At 44.3% G+C, this 24,340-nt stretch overlaps 2 protein-coding genes across 4 annotated transcripts in view; one reads left to right on the top strand and one right to left on the bottom strand.

Moving 5' to 3' along the window:
• HENMT1 (HEN methyltransferase 1) overlaps positions 1-1,373 on the bottom strand; it is a 48,238-nt gene extending 46,865 nt beyond the window's left edge. For all 3 annotated transcript variants that reach the window (XM_068240100.1, XM_068240099.1, XM_068240102.1), the window contains exon 1: positions 886-1,373. The gene's annotated coding sequence lies outside the window, so the exon portion shown is untranslated. The remainder of the gene's footprint in view (positions 1-885) is intronic.
• Positions 1,135-24,340, top strand: part of PRPF38B (pre-mRNA processing factor 38B) — a 66,382-nt gene continuing 43,176 nt past the window's right edge. Inside the window, exons 1-2 of the mRNA XM_068240098.1 lie at positions 1,135-1,467; positions 12,954-13,022. Coding sequence (XP_068096199.1) covers positions 1,228-1,467; positions 12,954-13,022 — 309 coding nt within the window. The 5' untranslated portion in view covers positions 1,135-1,227. The remainder of the gene's footprint in view (positions 1,468-12,953; positions 13,023-24,340) is intronic.

Genomic DNA, 24,340 nt, shown 5'->3' with positions numbered 1-24,340 from the left:
ACAGCCGCTGAATGAATCGGACTGGAACGACTGCAAGGGACCAGGAGGTCTATAAAAGGCTAGAAGCTCTACTGGGCAAATTCCACAACTGGCTCAGTCACAGTTCATGCACGGCCAAGGCCACTCATCTCCTCGATTGTGTTCCCAATGCAGAGCGCCCGCTCTGTAGGTAAGTAATGACGCTCACCCCAACAGCATAATATTATCGGAGCAGTGCTTTTCGGCGCTGCTAGATTTGGGCGCAGCCAGCACCGCCATAGACTATAATGAGAATCAGTCTATAGCGGCGCTCAGTGAGTAAAGTCGGTGCTGTCAGAAGATGGAGCCAAAGTTGCTTAAAAAAAATCACAATAATTTGGCCTCCAGCAATTGCTGGATGCCGAATTATATCATTCCCCCACTTTCCATGGCGCCTGGAGGGGAGTAGTAATTAACACGGCCTGGACTTGTGCAGAAGCAGGACCAGCCATATACTGGCTGTATCCTTCGCCCAAGTCTCCCCGCGCCGATTTCAAATGTACTCTAATATTATGAACCTCATGGGCAAGTTAATTTAAAAAAAAAATTAATTTCAGGTGATCAGTTAGCTTTAAACACATTTTTCAGCAAAAAAATACATACTTGTAGACAGTTTTAATATCAGTCCTGAAAGAGGGACAATGAAGATAGATGGACAGAAGGAATTTAATTGCTAAAGAGGCAAACCCTTTTTTTTAAGAATGACAGTTGGAACTCCTGCAATATATTCCTCGAATATGCAATGCTTGATTCAGTGTTCAGATCCACCGGATAAATTGTTCAATATAAGACCAACGTCAATACATCTACTAAAGGTTTACAGCCATTATATTGCTGAAAGATTTGTCAGATGGGTTTCGCAATTACCTCTTCACAACTATCGTCACACTCGCCCACACGACCTCCTCCCACTGACTCACTGCCTGCCTGGCCTGCTCTCCTATGTGTGTAATAAAGTTATGTATTCTATCTAGAGTGTGACTACGAAGATAGATGAGGACGGTTACGTAAACTCAGGTGAAGTCATTGATAGGCTTTGAAGAGACGTGCGGACGGATTGGCCAGAAAAGCGGCGCGCTCTAGTTTGTCGGCAGAATCCCACACGCTGATTAGTCATTCTGCCCGGCCTGTTGGCCCGCTTTCTGCTACGCGTACTGCGTCAGTTCCTGTTCCCCGGTTAGGTGGCAGCCATATTTGCTTCGGTTTGAAATGGCGAATAACAGCTCGGCGGCCCTGGCCGGGGCCCCGCAGCCCGCTCAGACAGGTGGCGGCGGGAACAAGTCGGCGCCTTCGGGGAAGCCGGGAAACGTGCTGCCTCTGTGGGGCAATGAAAAGACTATGAATCTGAACCCTATGATCCTGACCAATATCTTGTCCTCTCCCTACTTCAAGGTGCAGCTGTACGAGCTGAAGACCTACCACGAGGTGGTGGATGAGATCTACTTCAAGGTGAGCAGAAGATGTCAGGCGGCGGGCGGGGTGGCTGAGACCGGATCAGCGATTGCAGCTGGCATGATGGGTTTACTGGGTACGCCGGTGGACCTGGGCCTCGTGCTGCCCACACCAGTTAAAGTGGACCCAAACTAAAAATACAAGATTTCAGAAATAAAATCTATTTTCTAAATTATAATAATAAATAGCAGCCTTTTTTTCAGCTGCATGCTGACAAATATAAAATATTTTACATTTATTGGAGAAACCCCTCCCTTTCTTTCATATTGCCGGTGTTCCAACTAACTAGCATACATTTACAAAACAGCATACATTTAAAGTGATATACCCCTTGTTAGTAGAATCAGTGTCCCCTTGCCCGCTCGCTGGGCTGCGGGCTCAGTCCTCGCTTTGCTCGGACAACTTTTTATCCTAACTCTATGTCCACTTGGATAGTGGAGATTGCACATCAGCACACAGGCAGCTAACTGGGGTTGAAAAGGTTAATGCTGCTGATGGGTATTATGGGGTAATGTATGCCCTGCATGACTTTGCACATGCTCAGTAGCATTTGTATGCTATTCTGTCAGGTATGCTAAAATGTTGGAACACCGGCAAATAATCCGGCAAACTGGTGAAGTAGATGGTGTCCAGCAAAGGAGGAATTGCTAATGGCTGCCACCTGTATAACCCTGGTTATGCAAAGAGAAGGCTGAAAAGCATGCACTGAAATGCTCATAGGCTTGAAGGAGTGTTTATTTATCTTTGTAAGTGTCAGAGTGGTGCAACTAAATATTTGGAATTAAAAAAATGTTTGGTTTGGGTCCGCTTTAATCACAGTGTGGTAGTGGTTGCGTCTGCATGCGGGTTATAGCACACGTGCTTTATTATTTTAATATATAAATAAATAATTTGGAAATACTTCAAATTATTTTGTATGAAAATGAAACTTCAGTTGTACTCACTTTACTGTCGTATGAAGATGGCAAAGGTGTCCATACATCTGTTGACTTGGTGCCCGATCGACTATCTGATTTGATCTTTATTATTTAGTGCTGCCAAGAACATGCCTGTTTGGATATGCTGGGAAATATTGGGCCTACATGCTTGATCAAGTGCGCTGCAGTAACTGCATGTTATTATTTATAAAGCACCAACTTATTCTGTGGTGCTGTACAATGTAAGAAAACAAACAAGGGATACATAATGATAAAGACAATGATATACATCAAATATGAACACTGATACAAAATACAGCACAGCTGATTACAATTGCAAATTTAACATGACTAAAATGTATAAATGTCTAACAGAGTGCAAGCAAAATTAATAACATTCCATGATACAAAAGGGTGAGAGCCCTGCCCTTGCGAGCTTACAATCTAAAGGAATCTGCATGTAATGAATGATGACCATGATGTAAACATTTCTGGCTGCTGTCTTCCTAATTTATGCAAACTATTCCTCTCCCCACCCCCCTTCCACCACTTGCATTTATATTTTACTTGTCACACCATCTCCAGAGTGTCAGCTGCTGTACATCCACATTGGTGCTCCACGTGACTAACAGTGTTCCAACAAATCACCATACATTGTCAAAATAGCACGCATTTAATGTGATATACTCCTTTTTAGTAGAGTCAGTGTCCCCTTGCCTGCTCGCTGGGCTGCGGGCTTGGTCCTCTTTGCTCAGAAAACTTTTTATTCTATGGCCACTTGGATAGTGGACATGGACATAGCATTCAGTAACTCTATTAGCACCTTTAAGTAAACCTGAGATGGGGCAGGAAAAAAAAATTTACATACTTTGGGTGAGTACATTTGAAATCGGCGCTGGTAGACTTGGGCGCAGGATACAGCTGTATATAGCTGATCCTGCTTCTGCACAAGTCCGGGCCGATTTAATTACTATTCCCCCTGCAGGCCGACATGGATAGTGGGGGAATGAAATAATTTGGCTTCCAGCGATTGCTGGAGGCCGAATTATTATGTTTTTAAACAACTTCGGCTGTGTCTTCTGACGGAGCCGACGTTACTCACTGAGCGCTTCAATAGGAATGATTCCTATTGAAGTCTATGGAGGCGGCGGCTGCGCCCAAATCTAGCAGCGCTGAATAGCACTGCTCCGACTTTGGGTTCCCTCCAGCCCCCTCCAGGCTTAGCGCTCCCTTGCCTTCCTCTGCCACCTGGATCATTTGCAATTGGCCCTGGAAAGTCCTCTAGTCTAGGGCCAACTGCACATGCTTGACCGTGCGCAATGTTCCCGGCAACATGGGAGTGTGCGCAACTAGACTGCTGACTTGAGAATTTTCTGGGGCCAGTTATAAAAGATCCAGGCGGAGGAGGATGGCAAGGGAGCGATCAAACTGGAGGCAGCCCAGGTATGTATAACTTTTTTTTTTCTCTTCCTGCCCCATCTGGCTCGATTATGGTTAAAGGTAACCATAATCGAGCCAGAAAACAGTTTCACTTTCCTGGGGCTTCCACCAGCCCTCTGCAGACGTCCTGTGCCGTCACCCACCGTAGCTCAGATTAGTTTTCAGCGACTGGCCAGTCACCGAGCCAGTGCGCCTGCTGCCCTGGCTGCGTGTCTTCGATTGCACTCCCAGCCCTGTGGCCATCCTGTGGAGTACACTTATATACATAGTGCGCAAGATGGCCAGAGGGACGGGAGCGCGATCGAGCACGCACTTAGGCACTGACTCCGAAAACGAAACTGAGCCACGGCCGGTGAAAGACGATTGGTGAGTGATGGCGCGGGCATAGGATGTCTGCAGGGGCTGGTGGAAGCCCCAGGTAAGTGAAACTTTTTTTTTTTTTTTTTTTTTTTTCCTGGCTCAGTTAAAGGGGCACTATTGCTAATTTCATCTTATTTCGACCCTTTAGCATACATATGCGTTGTTGGAGTAATTATGTTTCTCTGTATGTAGTCTTATACAAATGTATTTGATCACTGGCAATAAACATTTATAGCAAGGCAGTGACGTCGGTAGTATTACCTTTCCGACGCCAATGCAGACTAAACCATTATGTAATGGGGAGGCATCTGTTACTGATCAGTGAGTGGACGTTATATTATTCAGGCTGCATTTCCACTTGTGCGGTGGGAATCGCCGAGGTAAAAATTCGCATGCGGATGCGAATTTCGCATGCGGTTCTATGCGAATTTTTATGCAAATTCGTATGCGAATTCGCATGGATGACGATGCATGCGAATTTAACCATTGCAGTGCCGGTGAAATTTTCCATTGTTTCTATGCGAATTCGCATGAAAATTCGCATACCCAAACCGCATGCGAATTACCTGTTAAATACATTGTATGCAATTCGCATAGCTGCATGCGGTATGCAAATTCTGATGGCTCTGCCATGCGAATTTTTTCTGCACAGAAAAACGCAAAGTAATCCTGACAAGTGGAAACAGTCCCATTCACTTGTATTGCTATGCGAATTTGCATGCGAAAAACGCATGCGAATTCGCGATAGTGGAAATGGGCCCTCACCCCTTTGGCCAGCTCATGTATTTATTTTCCTCCTTGTAACTGCACTAACGTGCAGTTACTGAGCGCACAGCAGCCGCCGTAAAGTGAGGGACGCAGCCTCCTCCGTACAGCATAGGAGCGTCTGTGTGTAGATACCCTGCCCGGCTGCCAAGGACCCCTTTACCTAAGCTGGCAATGAAACGGACACCTATGGTTGTCCGTTTTTATGGGAACCTGACCGGCTTCTGAACTGCGCAATCTAGCGTAGGAAGCCGGCTTGGCAAGATGGCCATTGCCTAGAATAGGATTTTCTGCTTTTCCTTTATAGAAGTATTTATCTACTTATATACTGTGTGTGTTTTTTTTTTTTTTATGTTTTTTTTATTTTTATGTTAGCATGGGTGTCGCTTGTTCAACATGCATAAGCTTTATTGTACAGTTAATGGCAATATAAAGAGAATGCCCTAAAACCTATACCAACACAAGACCTTAAAGAGGAGCTGTCAGGCATACTATCTCAGAAAAAAACAAAACCAATATACAAGTAGATAAATACGTCCTCTACTTACATAACATATACACTGTATTGCACTGTCCACAATTTGAGTGAGTTTAGTGATATTTTTTTTTATTTCTTTTTCCTATAAAAGTCCTAGACAGTCTTAGGACTGTCCATTTTGTAACAGTATGTTGAAGCCCTCCCCCCCGTCATTTTCTGATCAGGCCTATACTGATCTACGTTTAGCCATATTATGGAAGAATTGTTTAAATCTCAGGAGACATGTATTCAAAAAGCAAACGTGAGTTTGAAATAACAAAACGTCAGATGTTTACCTAGGCAGAGGGAAGCCTCTGGAACCTCTAGAGCAGTGATGGCTAACCTTGGCACTCTAGCTGTGACAAAACTACAAATCCAATCATGCCTCTGCCTCCCCGAATATGCTTTGAGCTGTCAGAATATTGCATTGCCACATGGGACTTGTAGTTCCACCACAGCTGGAGTGCCAAGGTTAGCCATCACTGCTTTAGTGGCTTCCTACATCCCCCTCCAGACCATTGCCACTGCCTGGGACCCTCTGCAAGTTTGTGGTCACACTGTGTAGGCAGGAGCCATCTTGTGCCTGTGCGAACCTATTGACAAGTCCTTGTCGAGTAGGTTCAGAGAGTCCCAGCGCTGGATTAGTGGGGGCGAGAACGACTTGCGAAGCTTCTGGATTATACAGGACTTACCTCTTGAGTTAAGCATCTGCTTTGGGCACTTTTTCCTCTACAGGTGTACTTAAACATACAGTTGTGTTCAAAATTATTCAACCCCCACTGAAATTGAGTGTTTTGGCCAGTTTGACATTGATTTTGATCATTTCAGTAATCTTGTTTACAATTAAATAAGAGGCACTTGTAAGTCAGACAAATATAACATAACATTTATAATAACCACAAATGTCTTTTCTGCACTCGCATCATTATCAGTTTTATTCAACCCCCAAGTGACATTCATTCTTAGTACTTAGTACAGCATCCTTTTCCAGTTATAACCGCTTTTAAACGTGAAGCATAGCTTGACACAAGTGTCTAGCAGCGATCTACGGGTATCTTAGCCCATTCTTCATGGGCAAAAGCCTCAAGTTCAGTCACATTCTTAGGCTTGCGCTCTGCAACTGCTTCCTTTAAGTCCCACCAGAGGTTCTCAATCGGATTGAAGTCTGGTGACTGCGATGGCCACTCCAAAATGTTCCAGCCTTTAGTCTGCAACCATGCCCTAGTGGACTTAGAGGTATGCTTGGGATCATTGTCCTGTTGGAAGGTCCAACGTCTCCCAAGCCTCAGGTTTGTGACGGACTGCATCACATTTTCATCCAATATCTCCTGGTACTGAAGAGAATTCATGGTACCTTGCACAAGCTAAAGCTTCCCTGTACCTGCAGAAGCAAAACGGCTGCAAAGCATGATTGATTGCAGAATCGCCCAGAAAATGTTGCAGGTAACACTTGCAATTGGCGCTAATCGCAAAACACCCGTGATTGGCGGCAGTGAGAACACTGCCATAGGGTAAAGAAAGCACTAGCTCTTTAACCACTTAAGCCCAACTGGACGAGATTTCTCGTCCAGTTGGGCTGCGCGCACACCTGCAGGTTTCCCCCCCCCCCCGTGCGCGCCCCCGCTACTGGCCGCTAGCCCACCGATCAGTGAAAGGGATTATAAATCCCTTTCGCTGATCGGACCCCCCCGGAGAAAAGCCGACAGCGTCTCTTCAGACGCTGCGGCTTTTCTGAGCTCTGGTCTCTTTTCTTCTGCCTGGGAGCGAGATCGATCGCTCCCAGGACTTTTTGATTCTGGCCATCTTGTGGCCAAATAGCAAATTACACCCAAAAAAAAAAAGTTTTAAGAATAAACCTATAAATATATTAAAAAAAACACTGTTTACCTCCCACACCAAAAAAATACCCACATACAAGTTTACATTAAAAAAAAAAAAAAAAAACATAAATAGTTACCTAAGGGTCTGAACTTTTTAAATATTCATGTCAAAGGAGTATATCAATATGATTTAATAAATTATGGGCTTCTAAACAGTGATGGACGCAAAACGGAAAAAATGCACCTTTATTTCCAAATAAAATATTGTCGCCATACATTGTGATAGGGACATAATTTTAACGGTGAAATACCCGGGGCATATGGGCAAATACAATACGTGAGTTTTAATTATGGAGGCATGTATTATCTATAATGGCTGAAAACTGAGAAATAATGAATTTTTTCCATTTTTTTCTTATTCTTCCTGTTAAAATGCATTTACAGTAAAGTGGCTCTTAACAAAATATACCACCCACAGAAAGCCTAATTGGTGGCGGAAAAAAACAAGATATAGATCAATTAATTGTGATGAGTAGTGATAAAGTTATTGGCAAATGAATGGGGGGTGAAAGTTGCTCGGATGTAAAGAAATTTCAACCCTTCGGGCTTAAGTGGTTAAAAAGCGTTAGCGGGAATCGCCGGCTAATCACGATGTGAATGAGCCCTAAGGGCTTATTCGCATACACAGAGGTGCTGAAGGATGCCCACAACTTGGAATCACCGTTAATTGGGATGCGCCACACCGGATCTATAAACAACCTTCTGCACACCTGTACACGCTAGATTTTAGCCCTAAATCAATCTATTATGTGTACAAACCTGTGGGGAACTAAATGGAGCTTGGCTAGCTTGATATTTTGAATGGATTTATTACAAGGGGGGGGGGGGGGGGTGTATGGACATGGAATGCTCAACATTTAGTGCATTGCCAGTTAATGCAAATTTACTATCCTATGCGTTCAAAGTGAAAGGCTAGGGGTTAAACAGATGGAGTTGGATAAGCAGGATATAATGTACTGTACCAGTTGTCTAGATCGTCATCATCTTGGTAAAATGTATGACTAATTTATTGTTGCGCAAGGAGTACCACCCACTTCTAACACAGGGAGAACAGCAGATGGGCAAAGACTAATTTTTTTAGTGATTAGTAATTTCTTTGCATGAAAGCTATTAAAAATATTGTTTAGTTTATTCATCCAAACTGATTGGATTTTTTGAGCAGGCAAGGGGATTAGAGATAGGTAACTGGAAATTACATGGTTTTGTACTGCACTGATCAGTGCAGCGCTAGCAGGGTTATCAGTTCAATCAATCCATATTTTACTGCTGACTTCAGTCAGAAACCTCTGGTGTGCATATGCTTGTTCAGGATCTATGGCCAAAAGTATTAGAGGCTGAGGATCAGCAGACAGCCAGGCAATTTTGCATCTGTTTAATAGGAAATATGGCAACCTCCATATTTCTCTCTCTTCAGGTTTTCTGCGACCACACTTATCAGAATCGCATGCATTTTCCAGCAAGCAAAATTGCATTACAAATGGAAAACAATGCTGGTCAATGGAATGGTTTAAACCTGAATGCAATTTTCACATTTGGGGAAAAATATTACAGCAATGCAATATAACGTTGCACACGTGCCCCTGCTAACTATGAGCTCTGAAGCGAGAATTATTCTCGCTTCAGTGTCTCTTTAAAGGGACACTTAAGTAAAAAAAAAAAAAATGAGTTTTACTCACCTGGGGCTTCCAATAGCCCCCTGCAGCTGTCTGGTGCCCTCGCCGTCTCCCTCCGATCCTCCTGGCCCCGCTGGCAGCCACTTCCTGTTTCGGTGACAGGAGCTGACAGGCTGGGGACGCGAGTGATTCTTCGCGTTCCTGGCCACAATAGCGCCATCTATGCTGCTATAGCATATATCATATACCATATAGCAGCATAGAGGGTGCTAATGTGCCTGGGAACGCAAAGAATCACTCGCGTCCCCAGCCTGTCAGCTCCTGTCACCGAAACAGGAAGTGGCTGCCGGTGGGGCCAGGAGGATCGGAGGGTGACGGCGAGGGCACCGGACAGCTGCAGGGGGCTATTGGAAGCCCCAGGTGAGTAAAACCCATTTTTTTGTTTGACTTAAGTGTCCCTTTAAGGAAAGATACATGGGCTTCAATTCATCAAGCATTACCGCATTCGGTAATGCTGAAAACAGCTGACTTTACGGAGCACTTAGTAAAATGTTAATTCATCAAAGCAGTTACCGCATGAGAAGCAGACATTCCTGTGCAGAGAGATAAATTACCGACTTGTTAAGTGATTACCTCAACACATGTCAGTAAAATGTCAGCAAATGTTAATTCATCAAGCTCACAGCATACGATAACATGTGCTGTGTTTATCTCCAGCTCTCCCCTGTCGATAAGGAGCTTGGAATGCCTTCTCCGTGTGACACGACCATAGAAACCTCCCCTGTCCCCTGCAAGTGCTGCTGATAGGTTGGCCAGGCTTCTCGGGTGGAACAGACCCTCCCCTCCCCCACCAGGCAGCCAGGGAAGAGAAAAGAATTAAAGTTATTTTCCAGGCACCCTTCTTTTCTAGGCACCCTTCGGTAGTGTAACCCCTTGAGTGCCTGTTTAAATATGCAGGGATGCAAGTGGGAGCTCGTGGCAAAATGACCTAAGCAGGGAATGTGTAATGTTTCTCAGCAGTTCATCTAAGCTGTGGCAAGTAAATAGAAACTTAAGACTGAAACAGATTCAGCAAGAGCAGAGGCAGCACAACAAATATAAAAGGCACATGTATAGGGATGTCGGTGCTGCCTCTTTCCTATTGTAATGCCCTCACTGCACGGACCTCTTCGGTAACTTACCGAACATCTACCACATGTGTGAAAATATTGATGAATTAGCTTAGCACAGTGAAGTGTAAAATACCGAATGCGGTATTTTAAGGACTGGGATTTTGTTATCGAACACCCTTTGATGAATTGAAGCCATTGTGAGTTAATAAGTAAGGTGAGATAATTTAACAGAAAAGCTTTGTGAAACAGGCCCTTTGTCGCTTAATAAAAGCAGAATGCTCATTTTTTTTGTTGTCATAGCTTTGTACTGTGTAGAGGTAGCAGTTTCAGTGATTTAATTGATCAGAATTCTTACACCAGAAAATGTGGTGTAAGGTGGGATGTTGATTGCTGCTTCCTCGTCATTTTCTGAATCAGAATTCAGATCGGACATTTTGGAAATAATCGATCTGGCAGTAAATCTGCCAGAAAATCTCATTGTGTGCACCAGGGATTACACCACCACCATGTAAAAAACTACTCAAAACAATTTTGATACAGTAGTACATTTTCACCTCCTTTTTAAAGGACTACTGTAACGAGGTGTGTGTGTGCGCGCGCGCATATGCACCTAGCCCAGTGATCTGCAAACCTGGCTCTCCAGCTAAGGAACTACAAGTCCCATAATGCATTTGCCTTTATGAACCATGACTGTGGCTGTCAGACTCCTGCAATGCATTTTGGGACTTATAGTTCCTTAACAGCTGGAGAGACAAGTTTGCAGATCACTGACCTAGCCTATCTGTTATATGGTATCCAAAACTGAAGCCTTCTCAGTTAGGCCTCCTTTCCAAGAACTGTTGATAGGCAGTGAAATGCCTCTCAAACTCTCTCAACTGCTCACTGCTGCCTGGTAACTGCTTCTTGCTGCATGATAACTGCTTACTTCTGCCTGGTACCTGCTTGCAGAGCACACAGCTCAACAGTTTGTGGAAAGGAGGCCTTAATTTAGTTAACTACTTTAAGACCGCCTAACGCCAATCGGCATAAAGTCCTGGGGGAGTGTTTTGCAGGGAACCATGCGCTCGCATCCCCGCTTGGATGACGGAGCTCTGCTCCGCCTTCAGTCTCCCAGTGGCGATTGCTGATATGAGACTTTTAGACGGCAACGCTGTGATCTACTGCAGCGCTGTACTGGGGACAACCGTGTGACACAGCTGTCCCTTCCAGAGTGAAAACAGTGATCTGTTGTCATGAAGCCTATGACAGCCGATCACGCTGAATGGCTGGCTGTGGGAGGGAGGAGGGATGGCAAAATTAAATATAAATAAATAAAAATAAAACCATTTATTAAAAAATATAAATGAATCTGGGGTGTGAGAGCTCTGTTGATGGGGGGAGGGGATCGATTGTGTGCTGAGTTGTGCCACCCTGCAGCGAGCCCTTAAAGCTGCAGTGGCTCAATTTTGAAAAAATGCCTGGTCTTTAGGGGGGTTTTGCCCCCCTCAAGTGGTTAATATCAAAAACATTTGTTTAGTGAAAGGTGTATTGTAACCTCCCCACTTCCCTCACTTATTGCAGTTTTTCCCTTTGGCCCTGTTTTACAGTGCTTAGTTGTGTAGCCCATACAATTTATATGGGGCTGTTCACAGCAAGGCTCTGGAGTCGGTTCAAACATCTTCTGACTCTGACGACTCAGTTTATGAAACCTCCGACTCCGGGTGCCCAAAATGGCTCTGATTCCTCGACTCAGACTCCTTAGTTTAATACTTACTAGGGCTGTGGATTTTGTACAAAAATCATCCGACTCCTCAGTTTATGAAATCTCTGACATGGGTTACCCAAAATTGCTCCTTTTCCACTGCCCTTGTTCACAGTACTGCGTTGTTACTGATCATGTTACTCTAAATCGATGCACACAGACTTTGTTTTAGAGTCTATGTCCATACTCTATTGCAGCTGATGCTCATTGTAATGTCTGCATTATGTAACTGACCACTGTGAATCATGCCTTAAAGAGACTCTGAAACAAAGAAAGTTTCCCTGGGAGGTACTCACCTTGGTAAGGGGAAGCCTCTGGATCCTATCGAAGCTTCACCCATCTTCCTGTGTCCCATGGCGCTCTTGCTGCGGCCCACAGAACGCGCAGCTGACAATTTGTCAGGTTATGCAATATTTACCATTTCTGGCTCCAGCGGGGGCGCTGTTGCGGCTCTCCGCTCGGAAATAGCAGATTTCTGTCGGGTCCGCTCTACTAAGGGGCGCAGGAGACTTGTGCAGCGGACCAACAGAGATTGGCTATCTCCGCCTATCTCCGAGCAGAGAGCCGATACTGCACCTTTATCGCTGCCGACGTGGAACACAGGACGACGGGGGAAGCCTCGATAGGATCCGGAGGCTTCCTCCACCTGAGGTGAGTACCCCCAAGGAAAACTTTTTTTTAGTTAAAGATTTTCTTTAAGCCTGGCACACATGCAATTTTCACACCAGATCTTATTCGACCTATCATACCAATGTTCAGATCTGACATCGCTCAGATATCAAAAAACGCTAACGTACACATATATGCCATCATTTTTTCCCCGATTGGATATTGGCAAAAATGAATTGAAAGCACATACACCTGAAACGATAGGATTTTGATAAATATTTTCAGCGTGTCCAATCTCCTTCCAACCAAGAAACAGATTGATTTTTACCGTAAATACCATCTGAAGTGAAAATTGCATTGTATGTACCGGGCCTTATCTTCTGTTCAGTGAAAACTGGCCTTGAGGCAAGAAGGGGAAAGTATTTTCGCCGATACGATGAAGAAAAATATTCGCTGCTAAGTATTTTGTTTTTGCAAATGTTTTACTGCAGAGGTTATTTAGCTCTAAGAAGACTTTGTTTACTTTTAGGTAACTCACATTGAGCCTTGGGAAAAGGGCAGTCGGAAAACTGCTGGGCAGACAGGGATGTGCGGAGGGGTAAGTACAAGTACGTGCCTCCACGTTTTCGTTGTTCTATCTCCAGCATGAATTCAGTAAAAACATTTGTCTATGAAATAGGCTTTCACTTTTTTTTTCCTTCTTTTACTTGTATTTCTAATAGAAAGTTTGTTTGCATATTTGTACCAGTAATACCCAGATGAGTTTTCTACTTGACTCATTGTGGTTCTTTCAGTAAAGTGCACATATTCCCATAAACTGGGTGTTATTTTGGATGTAACATCAGCAGGCAAGCAGCACGGGTTGGGTTATCCAGCATTTGATCCAGTGTTTTTGGTTTGGCTTGGTGATTTTTTTTTTTATTTTTTTTTGATCTGGCTTAAAGAGAATCTGTACTCTAATATTCTTGCACTAAAAAGCATACCATTCTATTCCTTATTTCCCAGAACGTCCCTGGGACAGCACCCCTCCTCTGAGACTTGTCTCCTCTCCCAATTCTGGACAGGAAGCTATTAAACAAATACATTTGCATAATGGACAGCAGTACATGTATAAATACAAGCCACTCACAATGATTCCTCAGTTGTTTTTCCTGTCCCGGACAGAGGTGATGGAGGGGTCTCTGTGCTCCCATGTCAGGCGGCAGGTGCAGCGCGTGGGGCAGGCAAGGAAGGGCTGAGCAGGGGACTGTGTGCTATGCGCCCAGCGTGGTGGAGGCTTCTCCTTAGAGTGCAGAAGTTTTATGGACAGCAGAGCGCTAACCGGAAGTTCCGGCGGAAGCGCGATGACGTCATGTGCTGGCGTCCCACATGACTAATCGCATGATTGCAGAGCCGCGGCGGTGATCACCACGGCGATTGGCTGCAGGGGAACAGAGGCAGCTGATGGTAATTAAAGAGACTCTGAAGCGAGAATAAATCTCGCTTCAGAACTCATAGTTAGCAGGGGCATGTGTGCCCCTGCTAAACCGCCACCATCGCGCCGCTAAACGGGGGTCCCTTCATCCCCAAACCCCCCACTGCAACACTTGGTCGCTCCTGGAGGCAGGGCTAACGGCCGCAGCCCTGCCTCTAGTCGCGTCTATCAGCGGCGCATTGCCGCCTCTCCCCTGCGTCTCTCAGTGAAGGAAGACTGAGAGGGGCGGGGGAGAGGCGGAGATACGTGCTGACAGACGCACGTGGGGCAGGGCTGCGGCGGTTAGCCCTGCCCCAACCAGGAAGCGCTCCCCCGCTGCACCGAGGGGATTTGGGGGTGAAGGGACCCCCGTTAAGCCGCGGGATAGCGGCGGTTTAGCAGGGGCACACATGCCCCTGCTATCTATGAGGTCTGAAGCGAGATTTATTCTCGCTTCAGACTCTCTCTTTGAGGAGGGTAAGATTTAAATAATCTGTTTGTCCATGACATAATGCTGTTTGGTGGATCGTGGAGGACGCCGCAGGCCTTTCTTTACTGCAATCTGCAGAGACTGGCTCTGAACCCTCTCTGGTGAGAAAGTGTTTAAACTGCTTCTGCAGACTATGCTGTTTAAGTATACACTGAAGGGACTGATAGTTTTTCTTATCTATATATTGCGGCCTAAATCTTCAAAAGCTGACATAAGGAAAAGGATAAATCTTCTCAGTCCACTCAGAGTAAACACTCACATCCTCCAAAGAAAGACGATGTGCTATCTTCAACAATCGTATATCATCATCTGCTCCTTCATCAAAGAAATTGTGTCAATATTGTACAGATAAAATTGTAAAGGATGAATCCCCAGTGGTTTTCAAAGATTTAATGGGTTGGATGCGTTCAGAAATGTCTTCAGCCATAAAAGAAATTAAGGATTCTGCTATAGCATCATCCTCATCAGCTGTAACTTCAGATCCTCAGGAGCACACTTCCCCTGTGGAAGGCACTTCCCCTATGGAGGGCACTTCGTCAAATATTGAGGGCCCTATCCCTATACCTTCCCTACCTGGTCCCAAGAGAAAGAGGGGAGAAGATTCAGAAGGTTCAGATAATTCTGAGGAGGAGGGTGAAATATCTTCCTTTGAGGAAATTTCGGCTGATGATACAGCGAATAAACCAGACAAAGGGCAAAAGTTTGCCTTTTCTCCAGACCTGATTAAGGATCTGTTATCTGATATGCATACGGCTATGGGTATTACTGTTGAACAGAGGACTTTGACACCCTTGGATCAGATGTACGAAGGTTTGTCGGATCTCCAATCCAGTTTCATTCCAGTTCTTTCTAATCATATCTTTTAGAGAAGAATGGAGTGGGATGAACCTGAAAAGAGAGCCTTTTGGCCTCGTTCCTTAATCCGTAGATACCCGTTTTGTGCGGAAGACCAGAAATTCTGGGGTACATCTCCCAAACTAGATCCATCTTTTTCCAGGGTATCAAAGAAAACAGATTTACAGTTCGAGAATTTTGGAAATTTAAAGGATCCAATTGACAAAAAGGCGGATAATCTCCTTAGAAGAGCATGGGAGTCCTCATCACTAACTTTTAATCCATCAGTAGCTTCAGCAGTGGGGAGATCCTTTAAAATTCTGGTTGTTGGAAACACAGGACAAAATTGCTTCTGGGGTTCCTAGGGAAGAAATATTGAAGGACTTTCCTAAACTGTTCAATGCCACCAATTATCTCACTGATGCTGCAGATGATACGGTTAAATTGACGGCCAGGACCACGGCTTTAGTAAACTCTGCTAGACGTGGTATATGGGTAAAGACTTGGCAGGGAGATAACTCTTCCCGCTCTAAATTATGTAGTTTACCTTGTGAAGGCGGATTTCTTTTTGGCTCGAAGTTGGAGCAGACTTTGGAAAGAACTGCTGATGCTAAAAAGAATTTTCCTTTAAAGCGGAAATCCTTTCCTCCCAAATCTTCCTTTCGTGCCACTAAACCAGAGCAAGATCCCAAAACTTCTTCTAGGAAAAGATGGGGGCCAAGTAGGCCTCAAAAAGCCAAATCAAATTTTTCCCATACCTCCCAGCAGAATAAACAATGACGTCAGGATCCCGGTGGGGGGAATACTGTCCCATTTTTACGAACATTGATTCCTTCTTCCTCAAAATCATTGGCTACAAAAGATTGTGTCGGAAGGGTATGCCATAGAATTTCAGTATTCCCCCCCCCCCCCCCCCCCCCCCACCCCCACTCCGCGAAGGTTCTGGGTAAATCAAAGACCAAAAACAGAAATCCAATCAGTGGCATTACAAAAGAAAGTGACTATGTTACTACAAAAAAGTTATAAGGGAGGTCCCATCATGCCAAAGAGGTCAGGGATATTATTCACCGGTTTTTCATGTAAAGAAACCCCAGGGGGAGTTCCGCTTCATCCTCAATCTGAAGGGCCTGAACAAGGCCGTAAAGTACCGAAAATTCAGGATGGACAATATCAATTCTGTTATAAGTTTGTTACAGAAGGATTGCTTCCTGGCATCATTGGATCTCAAGGACGCCTATCTACACATCCCGATAGACCTACAGTCTCAACAGTTCCTATGGTTTGCCATCAGCGTTCAGGAAGAGGTAAGGCACTTCCAGTTGAACGCTCTACCTTTTGGATTAGCCTCGGCTCCTTGGTTATTCACTAAAGGTCATGTCTGAGGGTTTAGCTGTTTTGAGGAAAAGATCTATTAATGTTTTAGCCTATCTGGATGATCTGTTGTTCTGGGGAGAGTCAGTAGATTCCGTCAGTCCAGATTAATTTAGCCCTGGAGTTGCTCCAATCTTTAGGATGGCTTATTAACTGGTCTAAATCATCTATTCAACCTAAACAGACTATGGAATATTTAGGTTTTGTTATTTCCACTTTTGATGAAAGAGTGTTTTTGCCTCAGAGAAAGGTAACTGCTATCCTTAATGCTGTTCTTTCTTTTCAGACCACAGGTTCGATTATGCTAAGAAGGGCAATGTCAATTCTAGGCCTTCTAACCTCCTCCTTCCCTGCAGTCCAGTGGGGACAACTCCATTCAAGAATACTTCAAAATTGGATTCTAAAAAATTGGAACAGAAAGATAACATCATTAGAAAAAAGAGTAGTGATTCCTTTCAGAGTAAAGGCAGCTCTCAGCTGGTGGCAGAATCCAGTACGTCTGTCAGAAGGTCGACAGTGGTTTTCTCCAGTCGAAAAGATCATGACGACGGACGCCAGCTCCTGGGGATGGGGAGCTCATATAGACTCTCTCTACCAGCTCAGGGGCAGTGGTCCACTTTGATGAAAGGAAGATCATCAAACAGCAGAGAGTTGCAGGCAGTATGGATGGGCCTACTTCACTTTCACAGTTACATCAGCCACTGTCATGTTCTAGTGTGGTCAGACAACGCCAGTGTAGTGGCATACATCAACCGGCAGGGAGGGACAAGGAGTCACCTGTTATGGTCTCAAACATCAAGGATCCTGTTGTGGGCAAAAAGCAATTTAAAATCCATCAGAGCAGTGCATCTGAGGGGTGTGAACAATCATCTTGCGGATTACCTAAGCAGATCGGCTCTATTGCAGGACGAGTGGTCCCTGAACTTGGAGGTTTTCCAGGAGGTCTGCATAGCATGGGCTCATCCAGAGGTGGATCTATTTGCAAGGAAGAGCAATGCAACTTTTTTGCTCCCTATGGCTCCAGGACAGGCCATGGGCGATAGACGCCTTCTCGATAGATTGGGGGGTCAGGCAGATGTATGCATTTCCCCCTCTATCCCAGATTCCGAGAGTTCTAAGCAAGATTTGTTGAGACAGGGCCCGAGTAATTTTGATAGTTCCCTTTTGGCCGAAAAGACTGTGGTTCAGTCTATTACAGAAGTTATCGATCAGTCCTCCATTGCTTTTGCCTCAACGTCTGGATCTATTGCAGCAGGGACCAGCTTTTCATTCAAATTTTCAGCAGATGCATCTCTCTGCATGGAACTTGAGTGGAACATTCTAAAATCTAAGGGGTTTTCAGATGGTCTGTCGGAAACCTTGATTCAAAGTCGAAAGAAAGTAACAAGACTAATCTATCAGAAGGCCTGGCGAATCTATAATACCTGGTGATTGGAGAGATCTATGAATGTTCATTCATCAACATCAGTTTTAGAATTCTTGCAGGCAGGATTTGAAAAAGGACTAAGTACACTAAAGGTACAAACAGCAGCAATCAGTGTTTTTTTACAAAGAAGACTAGCTCAGGAAGAGTTCATTCTTCGTTTTTTCCAGGCAATTAAGAGGTTACGGCCAGTATTGGTTCCTAGAACCCCATCTTGGGATCTAAACATAGTTTTACAGGCCATGTGTGGTCCTCCCTTTGAGCCAATTGACCAAATTTCGTAAAAACGGTTGTCCTTGAACATGGCATTTCTTCTTGCGATTACTTCAGCAAGAAGCAGTGTTCTCCCCAGAATTTTTTTCCAGCCGGGTGGCATGAAAAAGTAGCCGGGTGGGGAGCGACCAGGGGAATGAAGGGCCAGCACAAAAAAAATGGGTGTTACCATGCAACTGAATGTGGGCGTGGCTTAGGCAGAGCTATGACTATGGCAGGATTAGATTGTGAGCTCCTCTGAGGAAAGTCAGTGGCATGACTATGTACTCTGTAAAGTGCTGCAGAAGATGTCAGTGCTATATAAATACATAATAATATGGTAGGACATTAGACTATGACTATGGTAGGATTAGATTGTGAGCTCCTCTGAGGACAGTCAGTGACATGACTATGTACTCTGTACAGTACTCTGGCGCTTTGAGTCCGCAAGGAGAAAAGCGCAATATAAATGTTATTTGTCTTGTCTTGTCTACAGTGCTGCAGAAGATGTCAGTGCTATATAAATACATAATAATAATATGGTAGGACATTAGACTATGACTATGGTAGGATTAGAGTGTGAGCTCCTCTGAGGACAGTCAGTGACATGACTATGTACTCTGTAAAGTGCTGCAGAAGATGTCAGTGCTATATAAATACATAATAATAATATGGTAGGGACATTAGACTATGACTATCGGTAGGGATTAGAGTGTGAGCTCCTCTGGGGACAGTCAGGGGGGGGGGGGCGAGGCGGCGGATTCGGATGATTCCTGAGAGATTCCATGCTGAAATTGATGGGGAATCGGTCTGTGGTGTATGGGCACCCAACAGATCTTTCTCTAATCAGATTTGATCAGAGAGAGATTTGTCTCTTGATTGAATCTGCCCATCATCGCTAGATGTATGGGCACCTTTACTTTAGCAGGTCAGCATTAGGACCCTGCAGTCTCATCCCTGCAAGCCCCGGGTCCTTATCAGTTCTGCCTGGAGGGGGCTAGGGAGAAGTTCTGGCTTAATGGCTTTACAAACGTCTCCCTGGCTGCTTCCAGAGAACAGTTTCACAATGGAGGGGGTGAGGGGGACAGCGGGGCTGCTCTCACACAAACTCACACAGGAGCTGCAGGCACACATAACATTCCTCTCCAGAATCCCATTCCCCGGACCCCGCAGCTTCACTCACTGACTGGCTTCCTGACTTACGATCCTGGGAACTCAGCGGCTGCCTGATGAGGATGTAAATGTCCCGCCCAGTCCAGTCCATGCTAATTCAGTGACTGTACGAGCTCAACGAGATCTCGTACACAGAGGAGCAGGAGCAGAACAGCATTGGCTTCACTATTCACAGGCACGTGCTGTCAGTAGGTGGGGATTTATGACGCAGAGGAGCAGAACAGTCCAGACTTCAATTACAGCCACGTGTTGGCAGCCGGGCGGGGGTGTAACCTTACCCGGGCGGCGCGCCCACCTATTTGGCTCTGGGGAGAACACTGAAGAAGGGTTGGAGAGTTACAGGCCTTGTCAATTAAGCCTCCCTACTGTATTATTTCAGAGGAAAAGGTTACTTTACGGCCAGATATTGCTTTTCTCCCAAAAGTAGTTTCAACTTTTCACAGAACTCAGGAGACATTTCTTCCCTCCTTTTGTGAGAAACAGTCTGAGAAGGAGAAACAGCTTCATTCCCTGGACGTCAGAAGGTGTCGGCTTCAATACTTGGAAAGATCTAAATCGTGGAGGAAGACAGATGCTTTGTTCATACTGTTTGCTGGAAAGAATAGGGGGCTCCGTGCGTCAAAGCCAACTATTGCTAGATGGATAAGACAGGCCATTTTGATGGCATATCAATCACAGGGTAAAGTTCTTCCAACTTGTGTCAAGGCTCATTCTACAAGAAGTGTCGCAACCTCATGGGCAGAGAGGGCTGGAGCTTCCACCGAGCAGATTTGTAGAGCGGCTACCTGGTCCAGCCAAAATACATTTGTAAAGCATTACAGACTAAATTTATTATCAAGTGGTGATCTAGTCTTTGGTAGAAAAGTTCTACAAGCAGTGGTCCCACCCTAATGAGAATCTTGTTTATCGTCTCAGAGGAGGGGTGCTGTCCCAGGGACGTTCTGGGAAAGACCACACTTATCTTCGGTAAGGTATTTTCCAGTAGTCCAGGGGACAGCACCCCTACTTCCCACCCTATGTGGGAAACTATTAAGAAAGAAATGTTGCAAGCATTGTATGGTGAGTCCGGGTCATCTTTATTATTACTGAGGAATCATTGTGAGCGGCTTGTATTTATACATGTACTGCTGTCCATTATGCAAATTTATTTGTTTAATAGCTTCCTGTCCAGAATTGGGAGGGGAGACAAGTCTCAAAGGAGGGGTGCTGTCCCCTGGACTACTGGAAAAGACCTTACCGAAGGTAAGTGTGGTCTTTTCTCCTGGGCCCCTCTGTGCTGTTTCTGCCACTCTCTGCTGCAATCCTGGCTTGTAATTAACAGTTTTAGGCAGTGTTTACAAACAAACTAACCAGCTTGTGATAGGCTCACATAAACAGAGTGTGTGAGTCATACAGAGTGTGCAGGGGGCCTGCAGAGGGTGTGTATCGCTTCTATCCAATCACAAGCAGCCCTGCACATTCCACACATTCAAGCCTTAACCCGACACACAACAGAGGAAAGGAGATAAGATTTATTACAGAGACAGTGCAATTAGGAAAGGCTGCAGTAAGCCAGAGCACATTAGAACAGGCATAGGAACTTATAGGATAGAAGAACTAAGGCTGAAAAATTTGTTATAGAGTCACTTTAAATCATACCTGAAGTTATAAAGTTTAGATCCTTATCAGGGCTGGGGAGTTGGAGCATTTTTAGGGACCTGGGCCTCGATTCATCATTGTCTTTGAGATAACTTTTTCCAGTTTGTTAAATTACCGAATTCGAAGTTTATCGATTTCTAGTTGTATTCATCAAGCTTTTTCCGCATTCGGTGTGAAATAGATAACCACAGCGGTAATTTAACACAAGGCCATAAGATTCCCATGGAATTGTGGGTAAAAGGCAGTCCTTTGAACACTACGTAGCAACATTCTGAATAGGGCTTAACACCTAGAACAGGATTCTGGAAGTGGCTTGAGACAATACCACAATTTCGCCAGCTACGGCTTGATAGGACACTTTTCTAAAAAATATAGTGCAGCTAGCAATTTAGTTAACCCTGCCTGTGTTCTCTTACAAGATGATTCAAGAGAAATGCCGAAGTCCTGGTATAGCAAATCCATGCTCTGCAAATTGATGTAGTTCTAGACCTTATTCTTGCCCTTCTCTCAGCTGATACATAACCACTTCAAATGGCTCCATCTTCTCTGTCAGCAATGATCTGTCAGGAATAACGACAGAGCAGTGAAGGAGATAACTAATCCTAAATTTAACCACGCCCACTTTCATTTTCATGAATTGCACGTTCTTCCATTTTTTTAACGCATCACTACCGAATGATTACCGAATGCTCGCTAACAGCTGTAGATAAATTTGATGAATCCTGAAATCAACTTAACGAATTCAGTATTTTACTGAACTGTCGTTAACCAATTCGATAAGTCTTGATGAATCGAGGCCCTGGAGTCAAAGCCGGTGGTTTCATAAACTGAGTTGTATTCAGATGACTTTTGCAGGGCTGTAAAGTCAGTACAAAAATACTGCCTCATCAGTTTATGAAACCTCTGACTCCAGGTACCCAAAATTGCTCCAACTCTGAATCCACAGCCCTAGATTTTTGTACGGACTCCACAGCCCTGATCCAGTGGCAGTGCGGCATGCAACTGACAAGCTTCTGAGCAAAGTTAAAGTCTGTTAACCTTACAGTAATTTACAAACTGTTGTGTATAGTTCTCGGGTTAGGTAGTGTGGAAGTCACTTACTTACCAATACACCAAGATTTCAAAAATAAGTCCGGAGATGAAAAGAAAAACAACTTATGGCTTTATTCAAAAATGGCACATGTATACATGAGGGAAACCCAGATAAGCCTAGCAAAAGGGTCAAGGCAGTTTAAGGTTTCTGATCTAACTTCCGCTGTGCACCAGTTCTTATACTCCAAATTACGTGGTCATTATGTAATTTACTTGTCCAATAATAATGTGAGTGTCCGAGTGCCTTCTTCTTTCACTCCAGGAGGGTGGAGAATTCTCACAGCCTTGCACCTGGTCTGGACTGCAGCTCACAATCTCTCCGGCATCCTGTTCTCATCGTTATTTCCAAGGCCTTTACTAGTGTGTTTTTGTACCATCCCCCGATGGGAGGTAGCAGTATCAGGCACGCCATATCAGTTTAGAAATTCCTGAGGAGACAAACTCACACAGTACCAGGTCTTGGATAGAGCATGTCTGCAATGAAAGAATCTAAGACTGACTTTAAAGGGTAACTGTATTCATCTGAATCACCTGTGTTACATTGGCCTTATTAAACATTGGTGTCACCTTATATCTATTAAGTGCATATATATATATATATATATATATATATATATATATATATATATATATATATATATATATATATATATATATATATATATATATATATATATCTTAGATTAACATACAGCTATGACATTAACATACCCCCCCTGTTGCACATATATATGTATAAGGTGGCAAGGGGTTCAACTACATAGACTTGAAACACTTCTTAAATAATGGAAGCTAGCAGTTGCTTTCATCGTAGCCTTGTAGCATTGCAAAATATAAATATGTATTTATTTGACGCCTACTGCTTCTAGTGTACTATCTTATCAGATATCAAACAATCTACACAACTGAGAAGTCAATTTTTTGGGAATTTGTGCTTCCCCATAAAGCTGTCCTCCTCCTCACTGTCATTGTATTCCTCATGTTGGAATGAAAACATGGCAGCATCAGTTTTCTGCTTTATGAAACTGCTTAAGTATTTCCTGGCCAGGGGTATGACACAACAAGCCAAAAAACTGAACATGAGTATCACAATAAGTATCATGGTACCAACATTTTTTAGGAAACCCTTCCAGTTTCCAAACCAGTCATTGAACCATTTTGTAAAGGAATCGGATACACCAGAGTTTCTTTTTAACTCGTCTGATAGGTCAGTCAGTTTCCTCAAAGCTTCTGTCACCCGTCCATCAGGGCCAGTTTCACTGGGAATGTAGGTACAGCAGGCCCCGTCCAGTCCCAGAAATTTGCAAACTCCTCCTTTTTCGGCAAGCATCATGTCCAGACTCATTCTGTTTTGAAATGTCATTTTGGAGTTTGGGCCTAACTCATTAACTAAGCCCTGCAGAGCATCACGCGTGAAATTCACACATCTTTGTTGATTGTAATATATGTAGTTTATCCACTCCACGTTTTTGTTAATGGTGATCTGTGGAATCAAAGACTCAAACCCTGCCCACACTGGGTTTCTGGCCTTAAATTCATCTGGAACCCCTCTGGGGACACCTATTGCATCCAAAAAGACATGTGGGTCCAGGTTACCTTTAAGTTCTCTCTTAAAGATCTTGTGGGCTTCTTTTTCAAAATCCTAGTCACTCTCTCTAAACATATGTATGGGCATAATGAGTTTGGCCAGTGCACAGTGACCTTTCCACACTGGTGGCAATCTAGGGCGTAATTTAAGATCACCGCACAACCAGTAGATATCACCAAGGGAGTGTGTCTGATGAAATAGTAGGAAAGGGTCTGCTTGCTTCATTACAGTACAGTAACCAGGGGGAAATTCACCCACATCTACTCCACCTGAATTGGTACTGTTATAACAGGTATAGTTACCCTTGTACACAGTTGCTGAGTGGTCAATTTGATCAGGGGTACCTTCCTTCAATGGGTATCGGTCTATCCACATTTTACAGAGTGGATCTGTTGTGGCTGGGGTCTGACCTTTACTCCTATAGAGTGACAGAAAACATTTCTCACCCCCCTCTGGAAGGGGAAGTGGCACAGTGCCAAGGTGTGGCCTTGCTCCTGCACATACATAACAATCCGACATATTATGTTGCTTGGCTGTGTACCTTATCCATTCAAGCCACATGTTAGTATCTGAATATCCTGTCTCCATGGCAATGGTCTCCT

The sequence above is a fragment of the Hyperolius riggenbachi genome, chromosome 6, assembly GCF_040937935.1.
Source record: "Hyperolius riggenbachi isolate aHypRig1 chromosome 6, aHypRig1.pri, whole genome shotgun sequence".
In the NCBI taxonomy this organism is placed as follows: Eukaryota; Metazoa; Chordata; class Amphibia; order Anura; family Hyperoliidae; genus Hyperolius; species Hyperolius riggenbachi.
The sequence above is the reverse complement of the archived record's forward strand: the minus strand, read 5'-3'. Positions and strand labels throughout refer to the sequence as shown.